The 26,328-nt window shown below is 35.8% G+C and overlaps 1 protein-coding gene across 1 annotated transcript in view; it reads left to right on the forward strand.

Moving 5' to 3' along the window:
* LRP1B (low density lipoprotein receptor-related protein 1B) overlaps window positions 1-26,328 on the forward strand; it is a 615,617-nt gene that overhangs the window by 460,245 nt on the left and 129,044 nt on the right. Inside the window, exons 45-54 of the mRNA XM_009891709.1 lie at window positions 5,505-5,697; window positions 6,174-6,299; window positions 10,408-10,536; window positions 13,801-13,920; window positions 14,925-15,038; window positions 15,236-15,385; window positions 19,222-19,344; window positions 21,268-21,387; window positions 23,669-23,797; window positions 24,767-24,889. Of these exons, the coding sequence (XP_009890011.1) occupies window positions 5,505-5,697; window positions 6,174-6,299; window positions 10,408-10,536; window positions 13,801-13,920; window positions 14,925-15,038; window positions 15,236-15,385; window positions 19,222-19,344; window positions 21,268-21,387; window positions 23,669-23,797; window positions 24,767-24,889 (1,327 nt within the window). The remainder of the gene's footprint in view (window positions 1-5,504; window positions 5,698-6,173; window positions 6,300-10,407; window positions 10,537-13,800; window positions 13,921-14,924; window positions 15,039-15,235; window positions 15,386-19,221; window positions 19,345-21,267; window positions 21,388-23,668; window positions 23,798-24,766; window positions 24,890-26,328) is intronic.

The following is a 26,328-nucleotide window of genomic DNA, read 5'->3' on the forward strand; positions in this document are numbered from 1 at the left end:
CCAGCTTACTTTCTTCTACTGGTTTTAACCCCCACCACCACCACCTCACGCTCCTGATTTTTTTTTCTGGTTAACATAAACTTTTTCCTAATAGCACTGCAGTGTGGGAAGGGCAGAATTTGGATACTTCAGATCAAGAGTGATAGATTTGTTTATCCAGCAAGAGATAGCATTTTTGCTTTTTATTAAAGCAACCACATCGATAACAAGCAAAACAAGGAGTCTGATCTAAATGTATCTTTTTTGGGTAGCTAAATCCAAACATAAATGTTATGACTTAGATTATTTTATTTTTTTCCCATGGCTGTGCAACTGGTTTCCCTGTATCACAATCTCGTTTGTTTAGTTTTGTTTTTTTTTCATAGATTCCTTGTTTGTACTCCTTTAAAAACAGCATAAAAACTGAATAATAAATATGGCATACTATTTTATGTCTTCCATTTGAAAGAATGAAATACATTAGGTAATTTTAGATGAATGTGTTCTGTATAAGTCGGTTCTGTCAGACTGAGTTTTCTGATATTCATCTAAAATTGTATTTATTTTTAGATTACTGATATTGCTTTATACTTGTGTAATGATTTTATTATGCAATGGACTTTAAATTGTCATTAATTTCAATATTTTAAGTGCAGTTTTCTATACTAGCTTTGTCATTCTGCTATAGACCTCAAAGAGATTTGGGTATCTGTAATAAGAGTAAAGAGCCCTTAAAAAACTTTTAAAAGCTTTGCTAGATGTCACTGGCCATTTATTAAGCATTTTGAAAGAGAAGTATTATCAATAAGCTATTTATTAGAGTTAAAATACGTAAAAGCAACTCATATTTTTAGCTGATGCATTAACTTTATGCACTCATCTTTAAAAAAACCCTCTGTCTTTCTATAAAAGTTAAGCGTTGTCATGGTAAGAATTGTTATGAATCTAATTCTTACTGACAATCTAATAAGAGTTTTATGTAAATCATTCAAATTATAGTATCCTGGCACAAATTCTTTTCTACCTGACGTGTACCTGACTGGCTTCTTCCCTTTTTCAGTCCTCTTATTCTAGAGAAACTGCTACATATATCTCAAATTTAGAGCGGCTGTATGTTAAAACAAAAGCTGTCTGGAGAACTTAAAAAACAGAACTTAAAAAAGAAAGGATCACAGTTAAAATTAAATTGCCCTACTACTTGTGACATTCCTCCCCCGGCCCCCAGCCTCCTCCTCTCTTTACAGGAAGCAGAGAAAACTTTTCACCTGTTATTCAGAGCTCGAAGCACATGCTGGAACTGAATGTTGATATCAATCAGTATTAAAACACATGAAGTACTATTGGATGTGTCTGACTTTGCTGGTTTGGGCAGAAGGGATGGTAGGGATGTCTTGTTCAGGTTTCCTTAGTGTTTTAAAATTGTACCTATATCATTGCAATTTGGGGTATCAATTCAGACTTATGATAAAATATGTCAATACGGCATCATTATATGATTGATTTTGTTTCATACCATTCCCTTTTTAAAAAGTTGTTACTGTAGAAAAAAATAATCTGTTCGGTTCACGTCTTCGTAATGCAGAATGGTAATACATTGCTTTTTTCAATGTGTTCACATTTCATTCAGTACCACATTTCCCTCCTCTGTTTCTGAAAACATTGCTGATGACCATAATTCCATAATTCTTCTTCTTTTTTTTTTTTTTTTTTTTTTCCCTGTGGCACAAGGTGCTTTTGGGCAGTTTCTGTCCTTTGTAGGAAAAGTCTTAAGTAGTTATACAGTACTGCAATAATTTGGGGGAGTGCATGAATGTAGCCTTTGTGAATTAAATTTCTGTGACATTGTGATCTATATCATTCTGGACTAAATTTGATGGTTGAGGTTGTACTTTCTAGCCCTCTTTACCTGTATATTGTCTGCACGTGTTAAGTTATTCCATGTGTGGTACTCAGTGTAACATAGATGCTCAGTTTCTTATGGAACTGTCTCCTTTTTTCCTCTGACTCAGCATATACAATGGCTGTCCCATTTCAGCGCAGTTTATGCAACCTTAATTGAACAACAGGCAGCACATAACTGCAGCTGTATGATTGCGGATTAACTGGGCATTGTGTTTGTGTTGATAATGTGCTTCCAGATGGGATATGTATAGAGGTTTTTGTTTGTAATATTGTAAGTGGGAGCACTGCTTTGGGTCATTTGTTGCTACCCAGCCACCAGTTTATATAAAACTTGCTATAAGTTGATTATCTTGGAGTTTTTACAGTTTGAAAACATGATTTTTTTTCTCATGGTTGAGTGGTATCACTGATTCTGCATTGACTTTCTTCTCTGTTATGTATTTGGGTGCGTGCATTCCCTGAAAGACTGCGGCAGTCATCTTGCGTCTTGATCCAAAGCTTATCAGATTACTAAAGGAACAAATCTGTGAAGTGATTTTATTGGTTTCCATAATTATTTTTTTAGAGACAAGCAATCAGCAAGAAAAAAGGAAGCAGGGAGTGGTGGGCAGACCCTTTTGTGCTTCTTACCCCTCCTGGGCCAGCCAGGTGGGGCCACCCAAGGAGGATTTCGGTAGGGTCACAGTGTAAGAACCTGAATTTTCTTTACATGATCCTGCTGGGGAATCTGTAGGTATCTCTGTCCAGAGCTGCAGACGCTGCTGGGTAAATGAACAGGCAAGCTGTACAGAATGCAAGATTTAGAAACACAGATGAGTTACAACAGGTTTGATACACAGCAAATTTGATTGGCACCGAGTCATTAGGAATTAAACATGGTTTGGCAGGTAACTAAAGGATGAACAGACTTTTAAAGAAGACTTTCAGTTACTTCTGATCATCCAGGAGTGCTATTGAGATTTTAAAAAAAAAAAACCAAAAACCAGTAATTTTCAGCATTATTCTACAAACTAGAATGTTAGGGCTGTAAAGTTGCCCAAAACCTGGCAGAAATAGGAACTCTCTTTCTGATGCTAACATAAAACCAATGTCCTTGGATAGTGGTGTGACATAATACAGGTGACCCTGGTGAATGGATGCTGTGAGCATTAGTGAACAAATGTTCCCGGATGTTAACTTTTGTGACCCTTTATTTGGGTCTCAAACATCCCAACGTTGAACAATAATGATTGGTTCCGTAATGAAATTGCATTCCTTTGTTACAATTTGAGAAAAATTATGACGGGCTACGGAACACATAATGCTGAACATAGTAGTGCCTTCTTTAGCATTGATTTTGACAATAAAAGACCTCAAACTGGGACAGTTTCGCATTATCATTGAGACCAAGTATGGGGTTGCAAAATCCACACGGCCAGATTTTGTACAGATCTTTCAGAAACATATACGATTGATTTTTTTTTTTTTTTTTTTTCTGAAATGTGTCTGAGTATGAATAGCATAGGCTTTTAAAGAGTGTATTATGAAAAGTGTCTTACGGTAAATGTGCTCAATTGCAGAAGAGGTCTTTTTGCCATGAATACATTTCCATCTATCTTTTAATACTTTTAATTTTGAAAAAAGGTTGGTTAGAGAAAAGTTGTCCTCCTTGGACATTTATCACTGGAAAAAGTCTTTGCTGGAAAAAAAGGATTGCTGGTCCAACCTTCTTACATATATGCAGAAATATATAATATGCACAGTGGTGCAGAATTTGTTATAACTATCTGATTAACAAATAATTTTGACACTATATGTGTCTAAGTGAATTTAAACATGTCCAGGAATGCTCCTGTGCACTAGAATACAATTATTGACGTTAGCAAATTGTTGAAATGTTCACGTGTCTCAACTTTGCCTGTGCTAGCTCATGCTCTTTGCAGACAGTTCTTGGGGGTAGTTTGGCACTGTGTCAGTCCAAGGACATTCCCAAAGGCATTTCGCACTCCACTCTTTTGGAGGCTGTTGACTGCCTGGCCTTGGGCAGGGAACTGGCAGAGGTATGAACAAACAGCCACTGAAGCATTACTTAGTAGTGCATACTGTGGAGTCAGGGCACCTTCTTCATCTCCAAGGCATAGCTGTAGTGGGAAAAATGTGTGGGGTTTTTTTTTCTATTCCAGGAAATTGAATTTGGGTGTCTGATATATTAGGCTAATTCTTTGTATGATGAGAAAGATTATTTTTTTCTTTATTTCTTTTTTAAATATGGGATTGACCATTGCTATTCTTTTTTCTTCCATCATTTAAAAAATAAATCGCACACAGCATCCTCTTGCAAGTATGCTAAACAGTTTACCAGTTGGCTCTGCATGCATTGTGCAGCCTATGTGCATGTGTGCAGTCAGCATGAATGGCCTAAATTCATCACATGTGCTGTGTTTACACAAAGAATTATCCTCTATATTTCAAGTTGATTTTAATGTACTCAAATCATTATTAAGAGGTCCTTTGGGAGAGAGGTTAAAGGACATAAAGCAGATGGAAACCCATGATGACTTAAGCAGAGATATAGATTGAGCGTTGATGATTATAAAAAAAGAGTGATTTATGTTGTGTTGTTAAAACCAGAAAAAGAATATCTGTCTTTTATCCTAATTTCCCTGTGATAAGTAGCAGCTATATACATGGATACAGGGTTGGGGTTTTTTTGCCAGCCTGGAGCAAAAGAACTGTTCCCACTTACATAAGCATAAGTTACTACTTTTCCCAGAGAAACACGGAAGACAATGCAATTAATATGTTCAAAATATTATTTATTTACATTATCTTTCAAAAGTTCTACTGGAGAAATAACGACCCACTTCCAGTAATCCCGCTGTTCAGCCAAAATTAAATTTTCAGCTACAGAACTCATTGAAAATGTGTTATGCTCTTCAGAACTGAAACTGTACATGTTACATTTTTAATTCTGATACATAAAAAGGAAGAATATATATGAAAATAGTTTAGAGGAGCTGTGATTTTTACTGGGATTAAATTAATTGTATTTCTGCAGTTTTTATTCAAACTCTACTATATGGTGAACTGCAATTCCTAATTTCTAGGTTTTAAACTAGAAATAATTAGTATAGTGACTGAGGAGACTTTTTTTACATTGGAAAACACTTACAAAACATTTATCGTCTTCTTGGGTTCAAGTTTCTAATGTGATCATAGTGGTGAACACACTTCAGTTCTGAAACACACTTCTGGCTTTGATTCATAAAGACTTGGAGGTTTTGGACTTTCAGCCATGCCACAGTACCTCTTTTCCTCTGTTCTGTTCAGGCTATTAAGCAGGTAGTGTGCTGAGTAGGTATTTTTACAAGCACATTTAGATAAACTGAGATTTTGTACTTAAGGAATAGAAGCACGGATTTCTGAAACTTGGACTTATCAATAAATAATAAGTTAAGTCTTGTAGCATTCTTTTAACACATTTACAGTGCCGTTATCTCATTTTTGTAGGTGTTGCAAGTGTAGAAGAAGTAAGTGTTTTGTCCAAAACTATAAAGTGATGCGAGTCAGTTTGCACTTTCAAAACTTCTTATGTAGCAACAACATTCCTTCTCATGTTTCTCTTCCGTACTTATGTATTTTAGGTAATTGTCAAATCTGGACCAGGTACCTTTCTCAGCCTGGCTGTATATGATGATTATATCTTCTGGTCAGATGGAGTGAGGAGAGCTATTCTGCGTTCCAGTAAATATACAGGAGGAGATACAAAAGTTCTTCGTTCTGATATCCCGCATCAGCCAATGGGCATTATTGCTGTTGCCAACGATACTAACAGTTGTAAGTTACGAAGCAAGATAGACTATTTTGTTAATTCCAGTGTCATCCATTCCAAGAATTTTACTTAGTTTTAAACAAGTTTAAACATTTCATGGTGTTTCATAACAGTTCCTACAACAAAAAGACTTTATCAAAAGACGGGATATAACCTCTTCCCCAAGTAAATAAATATTAATGAATGACCATTTTCTTCTATGGATATTGTGCTTATTTAATAGCAGTTAAATCATTTCCTGTCAAATGTCAGCAGTTTTGAATGTTGTGGGTTTTAAAATTTATTATATGCAAGGTAACTCCATTTGTTTATCTTTAGTGTGCTGGCATGTGAGGCATGCTGACATTTTCATCTGACTGATAAAACTTGAATCAATTGCCCATGAATCTGAGATATGGTGATCTTTGCTCTCTCAGAGGCATTGGCCATTGAAGCAAATTTAATAAAACAGAGTTCATCTTTTATCATTTGTTTTTTTCAGGTGAGTTATCTCCTTGTGCACAAATGAATGGAGGTTGTCATGATTTATGCCTTCTGACTCCTGACGGACGAGTGAACTGTTCATGTAGAGGGGATAGAATACTGATAGATGATAACAGATGTGTGAGTAAGTAATACTAGCTGACACAATGCTTTTCTATGCTGTGCTGCAGTTGGCTATCATAAGCAAAGACTGTTGGCCCAAGCCATTAATTTTATTCCTTCTATATACTGTAAAAATTGATCTGGCAATGCAGCACATACCGGACTTGCAACTGGTTTATGTCTTATAAGGCTTTTGGGGGGTTAAAAAGCAATAATGCTTCTACTCTCCTTAAATTCCAGTTTGGGTAGTTGTGTTCTACTGAACATTTCATATTTGCAATTTGTTTCTGTTGAGTGCAAATATTTTCACGTCATGTGCTTGGACATATACAACAATTGTAATTTGTTAACCAGCTGTTGTGTTTAATCATGTAGAATTGGTGTTTTAGTAACTGGGGAACACATCTCTTCAAGTTTGCAGACTCTTTGGAGACTGGTTTTGTTGGACTTCTACCCATACTTCCTCTGAACCAGTATGTCTCAGCACATGATAAAGAAAATAGGAGAGAACTATTTTTTTAGAGTTCAGAAGTTGTTCAGAATATATGGTCATCCATTGCAGCTTCTTTAGATCGCACTGTCCCTGTGCAGTATTGATGTTTATGAACATGCAAGTATGTGCTGGTAATTTGGAAGTACGCGATGTATATACATACTCTGCAGTCTTCCAGCTTTTCTAATAATTTGGAGAAAATCTCTGTCACTTTGCTAATGCTGTGCCTTAGCAGGAGTGAATTAACTGGAAAGCTTTGGGCTGTTTCCCCAGGGATGACCCACATTCATAATGTGGAACGTGACTTTGTGCTTCTCCCTTCAGCAAGTGTAGCTGGCTCCGTTTGGAACAGAGGGAAAGCTGGGGGGACGCATGCGGTTCCTTATGTCTTTGTTAATGTCACTGCATTACAGCTCTTCTGTCACAGTTAGAGACCGCTGCCAAATTCTGGTGGTTTATTGGACCTTTACCTCTGTGGGTTAGAAATCCCATCTCTTAGATCAAGTTCTCCACTTCGATATCTGTCTGCCAGGCACGCCTGTTCTGCTGCTTCAGTTTCATAGCTTTGACCCACCTGCTTTGTCTAAATCAAATTTTTTGATTGTAACAGTAGAGAGACGCTGTAACATTCAAGAAAAAAAGTAATTGTTTTGTATATTATTTAGCGAGATGTACCATCCTGCTAGAAGTTTAGACAGTTCACCTGGTTCAGACTCTTCTGCGGCATTCTGTTCCTCCTGAACAGCCTACCAAGTGGCTTCTCTTCTACTGATACAGAGCCACTTTTTAAATGCTGGTCTGTATACACAGAGCTGTGTTGGTGTGGGATACGAAGAGATGTGATAACACAGTACCTAGCAACATGTTCCAAACAAATACGTGCGTTGCTACAGTTTTATTCTGCACTTTTCACACACTTCATAGTTCACCTTCCACCTTTACCTTTGGTTCACACATACCTGTTGTTGTTATTTGTTAACTAAGTCTTTACATAGTGCATTATAAGGTCAGTGAGATTTCACAGAAGGACATGGTTCTGTAATTAAATATATGGAGATATGAGGGTTAAAACTTTTATCCTTCACATCAGGGAATATACAGCTGATCTAGAGTCAAGATGCAGTCGTAAAGGAGTGTAAAACTAACCTGTATTACATTTCCAGCTCTTACTCAAAAACTGCTTTGTCTAGCTGTATAATTGAGATGCAATGAATTTTACAGATGATTTGCAGTGATAAAGATTTCAATTTAAACCATAACACTGTTTCAGAGTATCAGGCTTTTAGTCTAGTAACAGAATCCAGTGATCAATTGAGACTGTATCAACCAGAATCTGATTGTTAATGGTTCAAAGATATTAATTAAGACTTCACTACTTTACAAAAAGGTATTTTCCACTAGAGCCAAATATTTCTGCTTCTTGCAGATGGAATATTACCACCAAGCTTATATAATCACGTTATTTCACCATCTCACACTGTCAAGTTTTACTGATCTTGATCATTCAAGAGACTTCTTGGAGCTGGAAAATTTCCTTAAGTTCCATTGCCTACCAGTCTGCACTTGGCCTCGTGGGTCAGGTCCCTCACTTGCTCAGCCCACCCATCCCTTCACCCATGAGTTTGAGTATAGTAAAGTACAGGAATACAGGAATTGCTAAACTCTTGGAATTAACTGCTGACACCTGCTCTAAATCTGGGAAGGATTTCTTCCTTCATTGCTAGTCTGGCAAGAGCCTGATGGGTTTTTTTTTTTTTACTTCTTCACAGCAGGGCAGAAACCTCATTGGTTGATAAAGAAAACAAGATCATGTTGTAGCAGGTTAAAAGTTTTTCAGTGCTTGGTTAAGGTACTTATGTCATTGTCATGGTTTAACCCCAGCCGGCAACTAAGCACCACACAGCCGCTTGCTCACTGCCCCGGGGCAGGACTGGGGAGAGAATTGGAAGAGTTAAAATGAGAACACTCATGGGTTAAGATAAAGACAGTTTAATAAGTAAAGCAAAATTCTCATGCACAAGCAAAACAAAACAAGGAATTCATGCTCTACTTCCCGTGGGCAGGCAGGTGTTGGGCCATCTCCAGGAAAGCAGGGCTCCATCACCTGTAACAGTTATTTGGAAAGACAAAATACCATCACTCCAAATGTCTCCCTTCTTTTCCCCAGCTTTACGTACTGAGCATGACATCACATGGTATGGGATATCCCTTTGGTCAGTTGGGGTCAGCTGTCCCGGCTGTGTCCCCTCCCAACTTCTTGTGCACCCCCAGCCGACTCGCTGGTGGGGTGGGGTGAGGAGCTGAGAAGGCCTTCGCTCTGTGTAAGCACAGCTCGGCAATAACTAAAACATCCCTGTATTATCAACACTGTTTTCAGCACAAATCTAAAACATAGCCTCATACTAGCTACTATAAAGAAAATTAACTCTATCCCAGCCAAAACCAGCACGATCGTAAACATTTCTGTTTCCTAGATCGATTAGAATCAGAGAAAATACAAAGAAGATTTGGAATTCTTAGCCTGGAGCAGTAAGGAGACAAATTTTTCACTCATCCTCATTTTACCTTCACTAAATGGAATGGTGGACATTATTTATTTCATGTAATGATTTAAACTCATTGCACGAATGCAATAAAAGTCCTGGTTTGTTTGGAAGTGGGAGATAAAGATGGCTTCTGGCATCTCAAAGAGGTTGAAAAAACACAACCAAGATGAAAAGTGTAACTGATATTGTGGTAGTAAGATACTTATATAAGTAAAATAAAACCAGCAGGTTTTCTTCATTGGATGTTAGACTGTATCTTGAACATTGGATGCGGTACATTGGTGCTGGTACCTGCGTAAGCACTGAGCAGCTGCACAGTGCCACAAAACAGAGTTGAGAGTTCAAATTAACTGCTGGGTAATGGTAACTGTTTACTTCTTGCTTTTGGATGTGCTGTGCTGAAGAGGTTTTTTTAAACATCTATTAAGAAATGGTTTCGCACAAGCTGGGGTTGTGGAGAGGCATGTGAGGGGAGAGGATAGCTGAGCACAGTAGTTACAAAGTCATCATCTTATAGAATCACTGCCTTTAAGTTGCTTCACTACATGTTCCTTCATGGATATTTGGCTATGTATTTTTCTTTTACAGGCTTTCTCTTACCTTGGTTTGGAATTCACCCCAAAATAAAATTTCTGAAAATTGTTGCTATTTAGGTACCTGTCCTCAATCCCGCATAATAGCAACAAACATAGAGAAGCATGGCAGTCTTGCAGGCCACCACTCTGTAGAAGCTTTTAAGTCTGATGCTATGGTGGGTTTTTTTTGTACTTGGGTTTTCAAAAACTGTGTAGGAAATATTTTAAATCATAGAATTGTCTAGGTTGGAAGGGACCTTTAAGATCATCGAGTCCAACCATCAACCTAAGACTGCCAAAACCACCACTAAACCGTGTCCCTCAGCCCCACGTCTATCTGTCTTTTAAATACCTCCAGGGATGGCGATTCCACCTCTTCCCTGGGCAGCCCATTCCAATGTTTGATAACCCTTTCTGTGAAGAAATTTTTCCTAATATCCAATCTTAATCCTCCTTTTCTCATTTTCACTGTGTAAAAGCTGTTAAAAATTACATGTTATTTTGTTTTATTTTTAGCTAAAAATTCCACTTGCAACATTTTTTCTGAGTTTGAATGTGGAAATGGTGAATGCATTGATTATCAGCTGACTTGTGATGGCATTGCTCATTGTAAGGACAAGTCTGATGAGAAACTTTTCTACTGTGGTAAGTATTTCCAGAAATTTCACCTTCATGTTCCTATTTTGGTTATACATTGGTTCCTCTCTGACTGTTCTGCTTGTTCATACCAACTGCTCACCAAAATGCACAGGAAGAAATGCCAACTCACACATTAAGAAAGCCCTGACATTATATGGATAGAATAATTTGTACCTGAACATATTTTCCTCACAAACTTCATATATTAGCTGACTCATAGTTTAAAAAAGCATCTCAAATGTTCTCATATTGCTGTCTCTAAAGCAGAAGGAATACCAGAGCTAGCTACTTTTTTGAAGATGAAAAATTGGGTATTTTCAGCTTTAATTTAGCAGTTTTGATTTAGTTTTCCATATTTAATAAGATTCTCTCTGATCATTAATAGAAAACACCAAAATAGTAGTATTATAAAATACAAAATGGCTGAGTAATAGAAATCTTTCCACCAAATTTTCTTTTTGTTTATAATACCATTATTCTTCATGCCGGTCAGTCTTAATCTTGCAACAAGTTAGACGCAAAGCATCTACCCATTAATTTTTTTTCCCAAGGAATTCTATCTATCTTTTTTTTTTTTTAACCTAATTATAACTAACCGAATCACTTCCAGTTTTTTGTTGTCCAACTGAGTTTGCCTGCTGCAGTGTCTAAAACAGCACTGTTCAAATAATTTTCCTAAATCACTAAAGTCACCTTAGTGAACTGATGTACCCTGCATGTTAAGTGAAATCTCCTTGTTACATGTGTGCCTGTAACTCTTGGTCTTTACCTTGTTTTGTATACCCATATCACAGCCTTGATATCTCTTCTGTTTCCCATATGAACAATTTCAGGTCATTTCAAACCCACCTATTATATTTATAACTGCTACTTCTATAGTTTTATGAAAATGTCTGCTTTAATTCCTGGAGTTCACCTCTGCCATTTTAATAGAATCATAGAACCATGGAATATCTCAAATTGGAAGGGACCCACAAGGATCATCGAGTCCAACTCCAAGGTTGATACTGGAAAAAAAAGAAATTGAATAGCTTTCTCCTTTTTTTTTTTTTTTTTAACCTTAAAGAAATTAACACCAACTATCTGAGTATAGCAACTGATACCATGTATTTTTTTTTCTTCTTTCATCTCCAGTTTGTGCCCCATTAGCTTTCAAACTTCTAGGTGATAATTGCTTTGATCATGTCATGCAAAACTAATAGCAACATTCCGTCAGATCATCTACATGTAGATAACTAAGGAGGTTGGTTTGGTTAGATCTCAAAAAAAAAAAATCCACATCAGACAAGGAAATAAGAATCTGAACTATACAAAACACTTCTAGTTACCAGCAGGGAAAGGCCCTTGAATTACAAGTGACAGCATTAAATCACTGAAAACTACTTTATGTCTGTTATGATTTATGTCTGTGAACTCTCTCTTAGGTTTCCTTACTAGGTATGTGTACATATTTGTATTTATGTAAGCATCTTGCTTAGATGTAAGAAGTAATTAAAAAAAACGACAAAAAAAACCCCCAACACCCAAAACAACACCGCCACCAAAAAAAACACTCAGCTATATTTTATATAGACTAAACCTCTTTGTCTCTACTATTACTTTTAGTCATTTACTTCATTCACAGTTCATAGAAGAAAGATTAAGATTGCATGTAGTTTCTTTAACTTTGTTAGGAAACGAGAACAGGTTGAAGGACTAGAGAGAAAGTAATCTGGCAAGAAACAAGAAAGTTGTAGCTGATGAGGAGTCTCAAAATACTCTTTCTTTGTCATTCCAGAGAAGTTGTCTTATATGTCAGTAAAGGTTTGAGGTTTACTGATATGCTAAATCTATTTCATACTTTATTTTACAGTACTGAAAAACTATAAATGCAAGATCCAACAATTTGCCTTTCCATGGATTTGCCAAATAATTTTATGAAGGACATTGTATAATTTGTAGTGTGACAGTGTACATTTTGCCAGATTTAAACCAACCATACTGACCTCTTTGCTACACGTTGGAAAAAGCAGGAGGAACTGTGGTTCTTCTATGCACTAGGTCATATACAATATGTTGTATTCTGAATCTGATAAAGTACGGGATGATGGACTCATTATTATTGATTAATTGATCCAATGAACATTATTTATTAATTATTATGGCATGACTTCTATAAAGGTTAGGGCTTTAGTAAATAATTCCTTAATTTTCAAACATATCAACCTATGTAAAATTCATACATTCTTGAGCAGAACACTTGCAGTATTGGTATTCAGAAATCCAGAAACTTTTCTGCTAATATTTTTTGTTATTTTACTCTCCATTTATTCCTAATTTGGTTTAGGGCAAATGTAGTATGTTTCATTCTATATGATAGAATTACTGATGCTATATGCAAAAATTGTCACATAGAATCATAGAATAGTTTAGGTTGGAAGGGCCCTTAAAGACCATCTAGTTCCAACCCCCCCACCATGGGCAGGGACACCTTCCTCTAGACCATGTGGCTCGAACCCCATCCAACCTGGCCTTGAACCCCTCCAAGGATGAGCCATCCACAACTTCCCTGGGCAACCTGTTCCAGTGTCTCACCACCCTCAGAGTGAAAAATTTCTTCCTCATATCTAATCTAAATCGCCCCTCTTCCAGTTTGCAGCCATTCCCCCTTGTCCTATCACTCCATGCCCTTGCAAAAAGTCCCTTTCCAGCTTTCTTGTAGGTGCCCTTCAGATACTGGAAGGCTGCTATAAGGTCTCCCCGGAGCCTTCTCTTCTCCAGGCTGAACAACCCCAACTCTCTCAGCCTGTCCTCATAGCAGAGGTGCTCCAGCCCTCTGGTCATCTTCATGGCCTCCTCTGGACTCGCTCCAACAGGTCCATGTCTTTCCTATGTTGGGGACTCCAGAGTTGGATGCAGTACTCCAGGTGGGGTCTTCCTGGCCCTGCTGGTCACACTTCTTTTGATGCAGCCCAGGCTGTGACGTGCCTGACAAAAGTGTGTCTAAACAAACGCATTTAGAGCACATGGTCTTTTTATACCACAAGATAATGAAAATTGGGAATTAGGTGTTTTTTTTTTTTTTGGTCATTCTTTCTCATCGTGCTTTCATTTATTATTCTTGAAGTGTTTATCAGTCGAAGTTCTTCTGCTGGACAACACATGAACAATTTCTGAAGACTTTCCTGTAGCTTCAAATGCATTTTCATTTAAAATGTATTTTCTGGAATGTTTGTCTTGTTTTAATAAAAGTGTCTAAATGAAATCATGGGCTTGTACTTAACTTCCCAGAAAACAGAGGCTGTCGGAAGGGTTTCAAGCCATGTTCTAATCGTCGCTGTGTTTCAAGTAACAAAGTATGTGATGGTGCAAATGACTGTGGTGACAACTCTGATGAATTTGACTGTAAAGGTAAATGACAGTTACTTCTGAGCTGATTTCAGAATATTGCTTTGTAAATGCTTAGTATGTAAATAGAAGTAGCTAGAAAATGCGTATAACTTGGAATTACAGGTGCTGGGATTTGTTTTGTTAGAATTCAAAAACAAGCAGGTGCATCCATATGTTGGGATTGATATGAAGACTGATTTTGGTTTCTACCTACAGTCCTCTAGAAGGAGAGTGCTTTTGGCTGTGGAAAACTCAGAAAATACAGTTTCTGATGCTTCTGTGAAGTAATATATGAGAGAATATCTTTACTACAGACGGAAGGGTGATTTCTTCTCTGCATCTGCTGCACTGTTTCTTCTTTGAAGCAGCTAGTGTTCTATTTCTTTGCTTTTCAGAGGCCTGGCAATGTTTGTGTTCTTTGCAAAACTTACCAGAATTGTTCTCCTTTTTATATCAGAATCTTTTTTCTTTTTATGTCTTAAAACATGAATATTTATATCTGTGCATCAGCCAATGAATAAAGACTAGATAGCAGACAACACAAATCCTTAGTTGCAATTCAGAACGATTGGAAGGGAAAGTATTCCATAATATACATCTAAAACCTGTGTAGCTGTAGTAACTAGCATTTGTTTTGAAAGCACCGCATGGTTTTTAATCATTTAGCTGAATATGAGTAGAGAGAAAAGCACACAGGCAAAAGCCTGTTACATTAAAGAAATTTGAGAGATTCAAAGATGGTCCTGAAAGTGCTTCTTCCTTCTTCACGTGGTTATTGTCTCTAATTGAGTTGAGTTATCTAGAGAGAAACTTTTAGGCTTAAAAAATAAATTTAAAAATTAGAAACTGAGGCTTTCAAGTTTATTAGACGTTACATTTCTACTGATTTTTTAGCTATGGAAGCTACAGTGTATTCTGGATGCCTCATCCTAAAAGGTAGAAGGTTTAAACACAATACATATAATATACATCTGAAGAGTCTGTTTAGTACGCAAATTTACATCTTTTATAACCATATATTATAGATTCAACGTGTGCTTCAACAGAATTCCATTGTGCAGATGGGATTTGCATTGGAAAATCAGCACAGTGCAACCAGATCATTGATTGTGCAGATGCTTCAGATGAAAAGAACTGTAGTAAGTTTGTGTTTGTGCTTCCTTGTAGCATCTGTTCCATGATTATTCCTTGTTATATAGCAGTTAATTCATAGTCATTACTAGTTGGATACCAGCAGCTGCAGGATCTACGCAAACTCAAGCTAAACCTGAAAACCAAACTATAAGGCTCTCGGTCTGTATTAGGTGTGCTATAGTAATCTACTGTCTCTTTCCAGATAATACAAACTGCGCTTACTTCTATAAACTTGGAATAAAATCTTCAGGATTTATTAGCTGTAATTCGACTTCACTTTGTATACTGCCAGAATGGATATGTGATGGATCTAATGACTGTGGAGATTATACTGATGAACTAAAATGCCCAGGTAACTGTGAAAAAGAAAAAAAGAAGAAAAAAAATTACTCTTAAAAAAATATATTCTGGTACTTTTGTGTCTTTTTTCTAATTGTGTTGTAAAATATTTATTCAGTCAAATACCGCTTTATTATATTATTATTTCATTTACGGAGATAAATATAACACTGAATGCAGGTTTTTTCACCAATCTTTATTTTGTTGTTTCATTAGATTACACAAATTATTACAAATTACTAATGCATTTCTCTGACGAAAACTGTAATGTCTGGCTTTCTATTTCCTCAAAGTTACGTCTGTCATTAATCATTTTTATTTAAGTAGAACATCAGTCATTAAAATGTCAAGCTCATCAAGCTTCAATACAATCACTCGGGAACTTTTATTAGCCACTACTTTAATGGATGGTATTTCCTTTCTTGCTTACTTTTTTAACTTTCTCTCTCATTTTGTTGAGGTACTTGGGGTAGGCTGCCAGTGTAGAATTTTGTGATTGTTCTGCTCTTCAGCCAGTACAAACAGATCACGGTACACTTGAGTCCCAGTCCCAGGGCTGAGATTGTAGGCTTCCAGAAAAGGAAGAGGTATTTACAGGTGGAAATTTTGTTCCTTTTCTAGGTTTTCCCTGTGTATTTCTGCTCTCCTATGGGAAAGACATTACACCATTATGAATTCTTGGAAAATGAATCACCTGAAAAATTTATTAAAATAAAGATAGGCAAAGAACCAATTACCAGAACAACCGATGTAAATATCCTACATGGAAGAAAAAAGAAGCAAACTTACTTGACATTTTAAAGGGTTTTTTTTTGACTTCTCATCTGATGGGTTTTCATGAGAAAGCAGAATACTAACACATTAGAAATACACGTTTTCAAGATATGCATATATAAATTTGAAGGAAAGCCTCTACTTTCATAAGACTTTATGATACAATTTTTATCAGAGTTCTGCGAGGAAGTGTTAATGAATTTCAGAAGATAACATAAAGTTTTTAAAGTTTAAATAGTTTTGCCTTCTGAGCCTTACTATTAGCAGTGGAGGGAAAGATCCCACATGCAGGGGTATAGTGCTTTTGTGCAAGTATCTTCTGCTGTCTTGAGAAATGCTTGTTATCTCATAACCATTTTTAGCATCTGCTTTCTGCTTTTTCATAGGTTATTTGGGTTACCCTGAATTCTGAAGAGTTATACGAAATCAGATTCTTAATGATGAATGAGTATAAATATCTAGCTGTATTATGAATACATATTTATTTTCTGATTTTTGAGGGGTTGTAGGATTTTTTTACAGATTATACCATCCTTAACCTCAATCGTTGAGACATTTAGTAGCATATCTAATGTTAACCAATGAATTGTTCACAATATTAAATTCTTACCTACGAAGGATGGCATTTGTGTTTGCTCCTTTATTATTCAGAAGCCCTCGTGTAAGTTTGAGAATATTAAGTGCAATATGTAAACGTACCTATAAGTAAGTGATAAACTGTATTTAGAATGATAAGACTTAAATGAACACAGGTTTATTGATACGTATTTGTAGGATTAGGCCCATCCTGTGAAATTGTGACCAGACTGAGGACAGTGCCCTAGTAAAGAAACTCTGGGGATGCCAAGCCTGTATCTCCTCTCGTGCACCTTGAGCATTTATGCAAAAATCTGTAGAATTAAAAATTAGTATTTTTTTGCTAGTAGTGTTCCTGTCACTATCATCTTCCAGAATCTCATTCACTCTTAATTTTTAGTCTACATCTATTCCAGTTTATAGCTGTTCTTATGCTTGTAGTTCTTTAATAATCGCATCCTTACTCTTGCAATGGCAATTAAGGCAAAGCATTTTAGAATTCCTGCTTTCAAGGGAGGTTTATCTGTCTCTGTGGCCTTAGTGAACTCAACTTACATTTCTCTTGAATATACCAGACCAGTATCCAATATATTGGGTGAAGTCTTGCTTTTGCCTTGAATCAGTGAAAATACATTTTAAAATTTTGTTTATGTTTGTTTTCATAATTGACTCGCTCTAGATTGTAATTGTCTTCCTGTGACCGATACTTCGCTCTTTCTTCTAAGAATCATTATTTATTAAAAATAAATAAATGGTGATTAATAAATGTTATTAATTAGTAAAAAAAACCTTTTAATTTTATGTTGTTAAATACCATCCAATTTTTGCTAGCCTAGTAATTAGCTCATCTGATTATTCCCATTTAATATTCTTTTTTTCTGTGTGATGAGCCTGTTGTGTCCCCAAAAGCTTCTGTTGGGTCTCTCATATATTTTGTGCCAGCTTTATTGATGAAAATACTACCAGACTCCAGAAGGAACCTGGAACGTCAGCACTAACAACAATCAGCCTGACATTAAAAGCTCCCTATAAGCCAGATACGTGTTAAATTATAATTTTCATTCAAATCTCCATATTCTTCAGTTTATCTAATAATTCTTTAGAATTTGCTGTATATAACGCTTCACTGAGCTCAAAATAGCTTAGATTTACTGTATTTCCTTTGTTTATATGGGGATTTTTCATACCAAAGAAGATTTTGAGGGCAGTATACTATAGCTTCAGTAAAGTAATGTTGCATAAGTAAACTAATGTTGCATTTTATTCCATAGTCCATTTATTTATATTACTTTGTTCTGTCTTTCAAATGTGTGCCAAAAAGTTCCATCATTTTAATGTGTGACTAATTGCCTGGATCATTCCTCCCTTTACTTGGAAGGAATACTATTCCAATTCAACCTACATGTGATTTCCTTTGCCATTTCATTCAAAGCTGACCAACTTTGGCACATTAAGTTTTTGAGTGTTGTTTGTATTATGAATATGATAATTCCCACTAATAGTCTTTGTTCAGTGTAATTGTTCTTACAGAAAATTAAGGCAAAATAATCATTTAGGGTGGCTATACTTAGACTCTAATATCTACCCAGTCATCATAGACACCCCACTTCTGTCTTTATTCTTTTTTTTTTTTTTCTATTCATCCAGTGAAAAAAGCCATAAATATGATAACTTCAACTTTCTTTTTAAGGGGGTGGGGGGGAACATAACCAGTGTGAATAGCCCCAGTACATTTAAGGAGTAATAGGAACCATGGTAGAGAGCTTCAGAGATCTCCAGTGCTCAGAATGGGTGTGTATTGCCTGGGTTTTCCCAGTCAAAGACCTTGCTTGAGATTTTGAAAATAACCTGTGCCGCTCAGTAAACTAATATTTGTGCTTACATCATGAAACTAAATATATCGTATGTTTTCTTCCCTCACATCTGTTTTCTCAGCATTCATAAAAGTAAAATCTTAAATGACTTTCATGTCTACAAAGAAAAAAAGTCAAGGAAGAACAACTTTTTCATTTGTGACAGTCTAAATTTCTGGCTCCGACATCAGTGGTATAGCTCCAGTTAGTCAGTGCATGCGGTAGGATTGTAGCTTATCCTGGTGAATAAGACAAAAATACTGCCACAATTGGGTTATCTTGTAGATGGTGGCAGATTGATCAGAAGGGCAAATTCTTCAGCTGGTGTAAAACAAGAAGCAAAGTTAATCTACCTGAACTTGAAACCTGTAAACAGAACTACTTTATTCTATAGGTTCTTTTAATGTAGTTTGAAGCTCTGCTCTGATTCTTCTTTAAATAAATGAAGTATTTGAGCTCCCTAAACTTCTTAGCTATCACTATTTTCTAATTTGTATAAAATTAAATAATATAAATAGTATTTTTCTGCATTTTTAGACATAAACACTTCGTTGCCATTAGTATTCAGAAATTTAGCAGAAATGTATTAGGCTCCTAATCATACTAGTAGAGACCATTTTACATTACATTCTTTATTTTGTCACAGTTCAAAACAAACCCACATGTGAAGAAAATTATTTTGGTTGTCCTAGTGGAAGATGTATTCTGACCACCTGGCTTTGTGATGGGCAGAAAGACTGTGAGGATGGAGTAGATGAATTGCACTGTGGTGAGCATTTTATCTTATTTGTATTCCTGTAATCACTAATGCACTTTGAAAACAGAAAGAAGTGTGCATTTATATCTCAGAGACTGAATCTAGAGCTATATAAAATAGTCCTTAATACTACATTTCCAGATTCAACTCTCTAGTGCTTCACTCTGCCAATATTTTAAACCCTATCTCATGCCATAATGAAGACCCTATCAACTTTTTTTTTTCTTTGAGTATACAGACTTTTCTATCACTTTAATTTTTAACGATTGCACTGACTCTTCATAATTCCTTATTAGGACAGTTATAGATAGATACAGATATCTATATCTATATAGATGTAGATAAATAGTTCTATATATCTATATAGATATAGGTAGATCTTTATATATCTATATCTATCTATCTATATATATAGTATTGACATGAACTATAGATATATATAGATATATATACATAGTTCATGTCAATATCTTGTGACCCCAACAGTAAGTAACCAAAATAGACCTTTATGACGTAAAAATAGACATTTCTTTGCATCAGAAGCCATGCGGGTGTAATTGTTTAAAGTAAAAACAAAAGTGATGTGAATAAAATACAGCATAAACTGTGAATCAGGTTAAGGGTCCACTCTCTCAGATCTTTTCAATTCTTCAGCTCTACCTAATCAAGGAGCAATGCAGATTGGTTTCACTCATAGTGAGAGCTGGTCTTTTACCTTAAATTTGTACAGATTAACTGAATGGATTCTTTCAATAATTAAATTGTAGCAGCACAGCAAAAAGCAACACCAAGTTTTCCTATTCCCTATTTAAATAAAACATGAAATTTGTTTGGTTTAGTTTGGGGTTTTTTTTGCTTTACCTCTTAACGGGACTAAAATTTATACTTTCTTGTCTTCATGACCCTTTCCACTAACATGCCTCCATGTTTGGTTTGCAATTTACATTTTGTATATACATCTTATAACTTCAAAAGCAGGAACTGCTGTGCACTATGAAAATCAGAAGGTTTTGTGTTGACCACATTTATCAAGCGTAACTCAGTTTTATGTCTCCAGGTTTTATTATACATCCATACTTATTTCAATATTATAATACCTATTAGCCAATTTTTGTGGGGGAGAGGAAAGGGGGTTTAGTCAATTCTTTTTTTTCCCTACTTATTGCTTTTACCCGTTTTGAGGTAGCTGTTACAACATACTACTTTTAAATTCAGATTGTATTACTTAAATTTCTTTGTATTTTTTAATATTAAAATTTGTTGCCATCAGTTAAAACAAAATAAATTTTATTATTAAAGAAGTCTGGGAAAAATGCATGATTTGAAGTTTTCAGGAAAGATCGTGATATTAGCACTTATTTGGAAGAGTTGTGCACACTGATTTGAAATGCGGAAGTATGCCATTATTTTCAATGTATGCAAAAGTGTAAGTGGGATAACAGAATGCAAATACACAGCAATTTTTCTTGTGAGAGAAAATAACATGAAATCTTTTAAAGACACAATTAAATACTGTGATATGAAGAGGAAGGCAGTGTTGGAAAATTTGGACTGTGACAACTCTCCTCTACTACCAAAATAAAGGAGTTCAATATAGTCATAACATCCATGTGAAATACATAAACCAGCTGTATTTTTTTTAAAGCGTTTCTCCTCACCTCAGTAGCAAAATGTTTAAAAATATTAAAATGTAAGTGTTTTAAAGTTTTACTATTTATTTATTTTAATTAATGAATTTGTGAATGCAAAGTCTTAGACAAACTGGTAACATCCTGAATACCAAGATTTGTATTACACTGTATTTGAGTGTTTTAATACAATAAAATCGGGAGAACAGAAGGGAGTAGCGTGGAGATTCCTAAACTCTGCTAGAAAATACAGAGAACACAGTTCTGTTGTGAACCTAACCAATGCAGTGACTGGTATCGTTCCTAGATTCATCTTGTTCATGGAATCAATTTGCTTGCTCTGCAAACAAATGCATCTCTAAGCAATGGACTTGTGATGGTGAGGATGACTGTGGAGATGGTTTAGATGAGAGCGATGCTATTTGTGGTAAGTACAATAATTTCAGTTCCATATTGTGTCAGATTATACATACTGAAAGAGACTAAGCGATCCAAGAAGGTGGTGGAAAGGGAACAAGTACAGCATCTCCAAAGAGCATGTGCTTTAAGGATAAGGTGTTAGAGGATGTCTTTCCCCAGCCCCTTCCAACCTGCAGCTAAATATCTTTTTATGGGGACTATATGATTTGTGTGTAGTCTGCCAGTGAAGACAGGAACGGCACACCAGCATGGGCAAAAGGAGAACCAAACTTTCCCATCTTTGATGCAAAACCCCTGTATTGCTGTTTGAGTTCTAGATTTCAGTGGTAGGTGCTTGAAGACTCTAAAGTTGGGTTTTCTTCCCCAGCTTTTTCTCCTATTCCCTTTAAATTTTTCTATATACAGTCATAAACATTATTGCGTAATATTCCTCTCAAATTCCCAAACCCTTCAAATTGCATAAGGAATTGAAAATTTTACTTTCATTCTGGGGCTTAGCTGACTCGAAATGTGTTAGTGAATTCTTTTCAAAAGAAAATCATGCTGTGGCAAGTCATACTGTCACAATTTCATGATATTTTATACATTGGTTCCATCCTTATCTAGACTGTATTTTAAGATTTTATTTTTAAAAAATCAACTTTTAAATATTTGTTCTTTTTCAAATGTCCCCTTACTTAAAGTCCATTCAACGAAGAGTATTTTATTCCATATGTCATGTATGATATCATAGTAAAAATATTGTTGATAAGTTTACTGGAAGTGTTAAGTAGACAGAGAAGAAATCTTTTCAGCTTATGTTCAGAGTTGTGGTTTGTTAAAGTAGTTTCTTAATCAAACACAGATGTAGAAATGCTAACAAGTGAAAAGAATGACAGTGGAAATTATACTGTTCTAATACTGCAAAATATGAATGAGTTACTACATTAACTCCAAGTTGACATCCATCTACATTTTTGATGGTATTCAAGTCATACGGAGGACTGGGGTGTTGGAGACAATGTCTGTTTAAAGGGGAGATTTCTCTCTGCCTCTCTGGCCAAGGTAGAGGAGAAGACTTGAAATGAGAAGACAATCACCTCATTTGGGACTACTGTAGAACAATGTGAAATGCTAAGAAACATCGAGGCCTGAAGCTTAATAGGAAACTTAGAGCAGAAAGTACAAAAAAGGAGAGGAAAACAAAGGCCAACAAATTGCAAAGCGTCACAACCTCTTTTTTTTTTCTTTTTTTAAAGTTTGTTCAGAATTACTTCTTTTGATATCTTGACTTGCAATGTATTGTAGATCTCTTATTAGAAAGCCCAGCAATAAAATTTTAGGGTATCTCTTGAAGAGGGAAAAATCCATACCCGTTATGAAGAGGGGGGAGGGTTAAGACTGTATTTCTTCTTAGGAACAGGGGAAAAATCTGAATTGCAAGAAGAAAAGAGAGATTAAGATGACTTCAGATTTTTCAGTGTTTACAAATCAATATTTATTTAACATGAAGTTTAACTTTAGAAGTTTCAAAAACTGGCGAATGAGTATAAGTAAATAAATGTCTCTTTTGCATAAATAGTACAAAAAAAATCAAATTTTTGAATTTCACTATTTTGTTAATTTCAAATTAAAATTAGTAGAAAATACAATCTCCTTTTTGATGAAGTATATTTAACTTATCTAGGAGAATACAGTAAGTGAAAGATTGTGCACAAGTTTACTTCCCAACTGTAAAATTAATCCTAGAATATAATATTCTTCTCTGGAGAAAAGCCTGATAAAGAAAAAAAATAATTAGTGAAATAAACAATATGTTGAGTTACTTGCATTAGAACTGTCAGATGTTTTCTCACTCCCACTACTATTGTACTTGGTGCGCATTGTTCTCTTCTACATGGGGCTGACTCATGCAAGTTTTGAATACTCTTAGCCTCCTGGCATAGAGTCTAGTGATGTGAGGATTATGTGGTTTACAAGATGAGTTCCTTTGTTTGGTCAGTCTAAACAAGCAGTCAAACATGAAGACCAAAATTGGTTTGAAAAGTTATTCTGTTGGATAGTTTTCATGAAGTAAGCTAAGTTAAATTTCCTTGCAGAAAATTGAGATGGAAAGAATGGAAGAAATAGTAGATTGTCAAAATTCTACTGTAAAATACAGTCTTAGCCAGTATGTTTATCGCACAGTGCAGAATAAAATCTTCTTTCAGTTTTATTTTAAGATAAAAACCCCTTACTCCGTCATTACCCATTACCTTAAAAAAAAGAATCAGAACATGTTCAACACTCACACGTAATGTTTTTTTTAGGTTCAGTGACCTGTGCAGCAGATACGTTCAGTTGCTTGGGCTCTCATGCCTGTGTTCCCCAACACTGGCTTTGTGACGGTGAGAGAGACTGTCCTAACGGAAGCGATGAACTGTCCACAGCAGGCTGTGGTATGTTTGCATGTTAAAAATGTATTGTATTTCTTTCTTGGCGCTTTTTTGCCTTTACAATATCCAGATGCTGTTTGTGTCTGTTGTATCGTACCCTTATACTGTCAAGATTGTTAGTAAAGCTTGATGGACCACATGTGCATGTACATGTTTTAATCAGCCGAACATCTTCAGGTTTTGTTAATATATACTGGGGCACATTAGCTGAAGATCAGTATTTGTGTCACTTCATAGACATTATACAGCATATTTGCTTGTGAAATTTAGCACATTATTGACTATGCAGTTTTATTCCTTTTCCCAAAGAAAATGCTGCTGTGTGTCAGGGAGGTTGTGCATCACAAAAGGGAGATACAGTTCTGTCTCCAATTTATGTTGGCTAATTGTTCAGATCTTGACATCTGTTGCCCTTTAAACTGGTACTTCCAGTCTTCTGAGATACGTTTCTATTAAAAGTGTCATGAGTTCGGTAGTAGTTTCATTAGGGGTTTTGTCTTATTAATGTATATAAAAATGGTAGAGGTTAAAAACATTGAAAAGTGTTCTCTCCACTGAACGCATATCCTATCACTTGCCACTTCTAGGCTGAGTTATATTTTGAGCATTTACGGATTTTAAAGAGCTTTTGTTCAGGAGCAGAGTAACACAGGAAGGATCTCTGCTTCCCATATGCTCTTTTCCTCAGAGGCAGACCCTTGGGTTAATTGTAGATGTCGTCAACTGTTGAAGCCTTTCTGTCTTAGATTACATGAGATTTTGGCTCTTTACTTAGTTAGCTATCTTTGTAGTGATGATTAGCTTTTTCTGCTATTGAATTGTGTGGTGCTTTTTGTATCACTCAAAAGTTATGGTTATTTCCATTGAATCCACTCAGACTAACTACTTCTCATTTCATCTTTCTGTAAGAAAATGGCTGTATATCTTACTTTTCTCAATTTCATTTATTTTTATGTACTGTATTTTCCTTAGCTCCTAATAACACTTGTGACGAGAATGCTTTCATGTGCCATAACAAAGTCTGCATTCCCAAACAGTTTGTATGTGACCATGATGATGACTGTGGAGATGGATCAGATGAATCTCTGGAATGTGGCAAGTATAACAAAAGTAGAGTAAACAGAAAGATTTCAGATGGTTAACTGTAAGGCCTTCTGCAAGGTCTGTTAATTTAAGTCACTGTTGTGACTTGTGATTCCCTTTTAAAAACTGTTTTAATGTTAACTTTTAAATTATGCATTAATGAATGCAACTTGGTATTAACTTGGAGCTGGAGCTACAGTGACAAATTATTTGCTATAGTTGTGACTTACAGTTGATTGCTAATAACGTTTAACAAAATTTAAAAATGTACAATATATAATTTCTTGTTCATTATGTATTTCTTTTTATGTATCTTTGTCTCAATATGCATTTTATTCTATCAAATAATGAAACATCTCTCATGATTATCGCTGCAGTTAAATGATATCACCTAAAGTCGTGTGAATGTTTAATTTTCACCATTCGTATGCATTTAGGGTTTCTTACATTATGTAAGTGTCTGTACAGTATATCTAGGCCATACTCTGAAACATCCATCTATCTAAATGATATTTATGGAAAATACAGAGCAAATATTCTGTCCCAAAAGACAAGTTGTTCGTTATCATCCCTGATTTTGTGCAGTTAAAATCTATATTGCTTATTTACTCTCTTAAATGTGCTCAAGAGATGAGAAGCACAGCAGAAGATAGCTAGCTATGTACTTTAGGCATTCTTTAGTACACACCACCTGAAGAGTGTGTGTGCATAAATGATGCAAGTAGACATCCAAAGATTGTAAGAAAAAGCATGTTTGGTATTTGCATTGAGTAAAATTTGTCATGTGAACTTTGAGTCAAACATGTAATGGAACATTGGAGGAAAAGAATATAACGTAGCAAAAAAGAACTTATTTGTTTGCTGGTTATATAAAGAACAGATTTCATCAACATCACTTAGAACTGTATATGACATGGAAAAAATCTGTTCCTGTGGTGAACTGGGCAGTCACCAAACTGTCCTTTTTCTCTCTGTGCTCACCAGAAGTAGACTGGTACTTGAGAGGCAACAGCCGTTCCTGCCACGTCAACACTAGACAGGACAGATCAGGAGAGCATCTTTGAAGCGACTCTCCCACTGCTCACGTGGAGTAGTGTCAAAGCAAGTGAAATGATAGGGGAATAAAAACACCACTAAACCCCCTCTAAAGCTGAGCCAGTTGATGTACTTCAGGTAGTAGCGGGCAGGAAGTCCGCAAGAGCAGAGGACAGCTAGTGTGAAGTAAAACCCTGAAATGCATCTAGTGTAAATATTGGGTTCTCCTGACCTGCTGTGTCATTCTGCTGCTGCTCCGTCACTGCGTCACACCGCTTGCCAGCCTAGACTTCTAGATCCTGGAAGAAAGAAGGGAACAAAGACACCTTTCCCAGCAAACTCTGTTTGCTTTTCACTCACGGAAACAGCACGATGTTTTGAGAGGAGCAGATTGCAACAAAAAGCTGTTGTAGGGA

The sequence above is a fragment of the Charadrius vociferus genome, unplaced genomic scaffold (genome assembly GCF_000708025.1).
Source record: "Charadrius vociferus isolate BGI_N301 unplaced genomic scaffold, ASM70802v2 scaffold109, whole genome shotgun sequence".
NCBI classification, from domain to species: Eukaryota; Metazoa; Chordata; class Aves; order Charadriiformes; family Charadriidae; genus Charadrius; species Charadrius vociferus.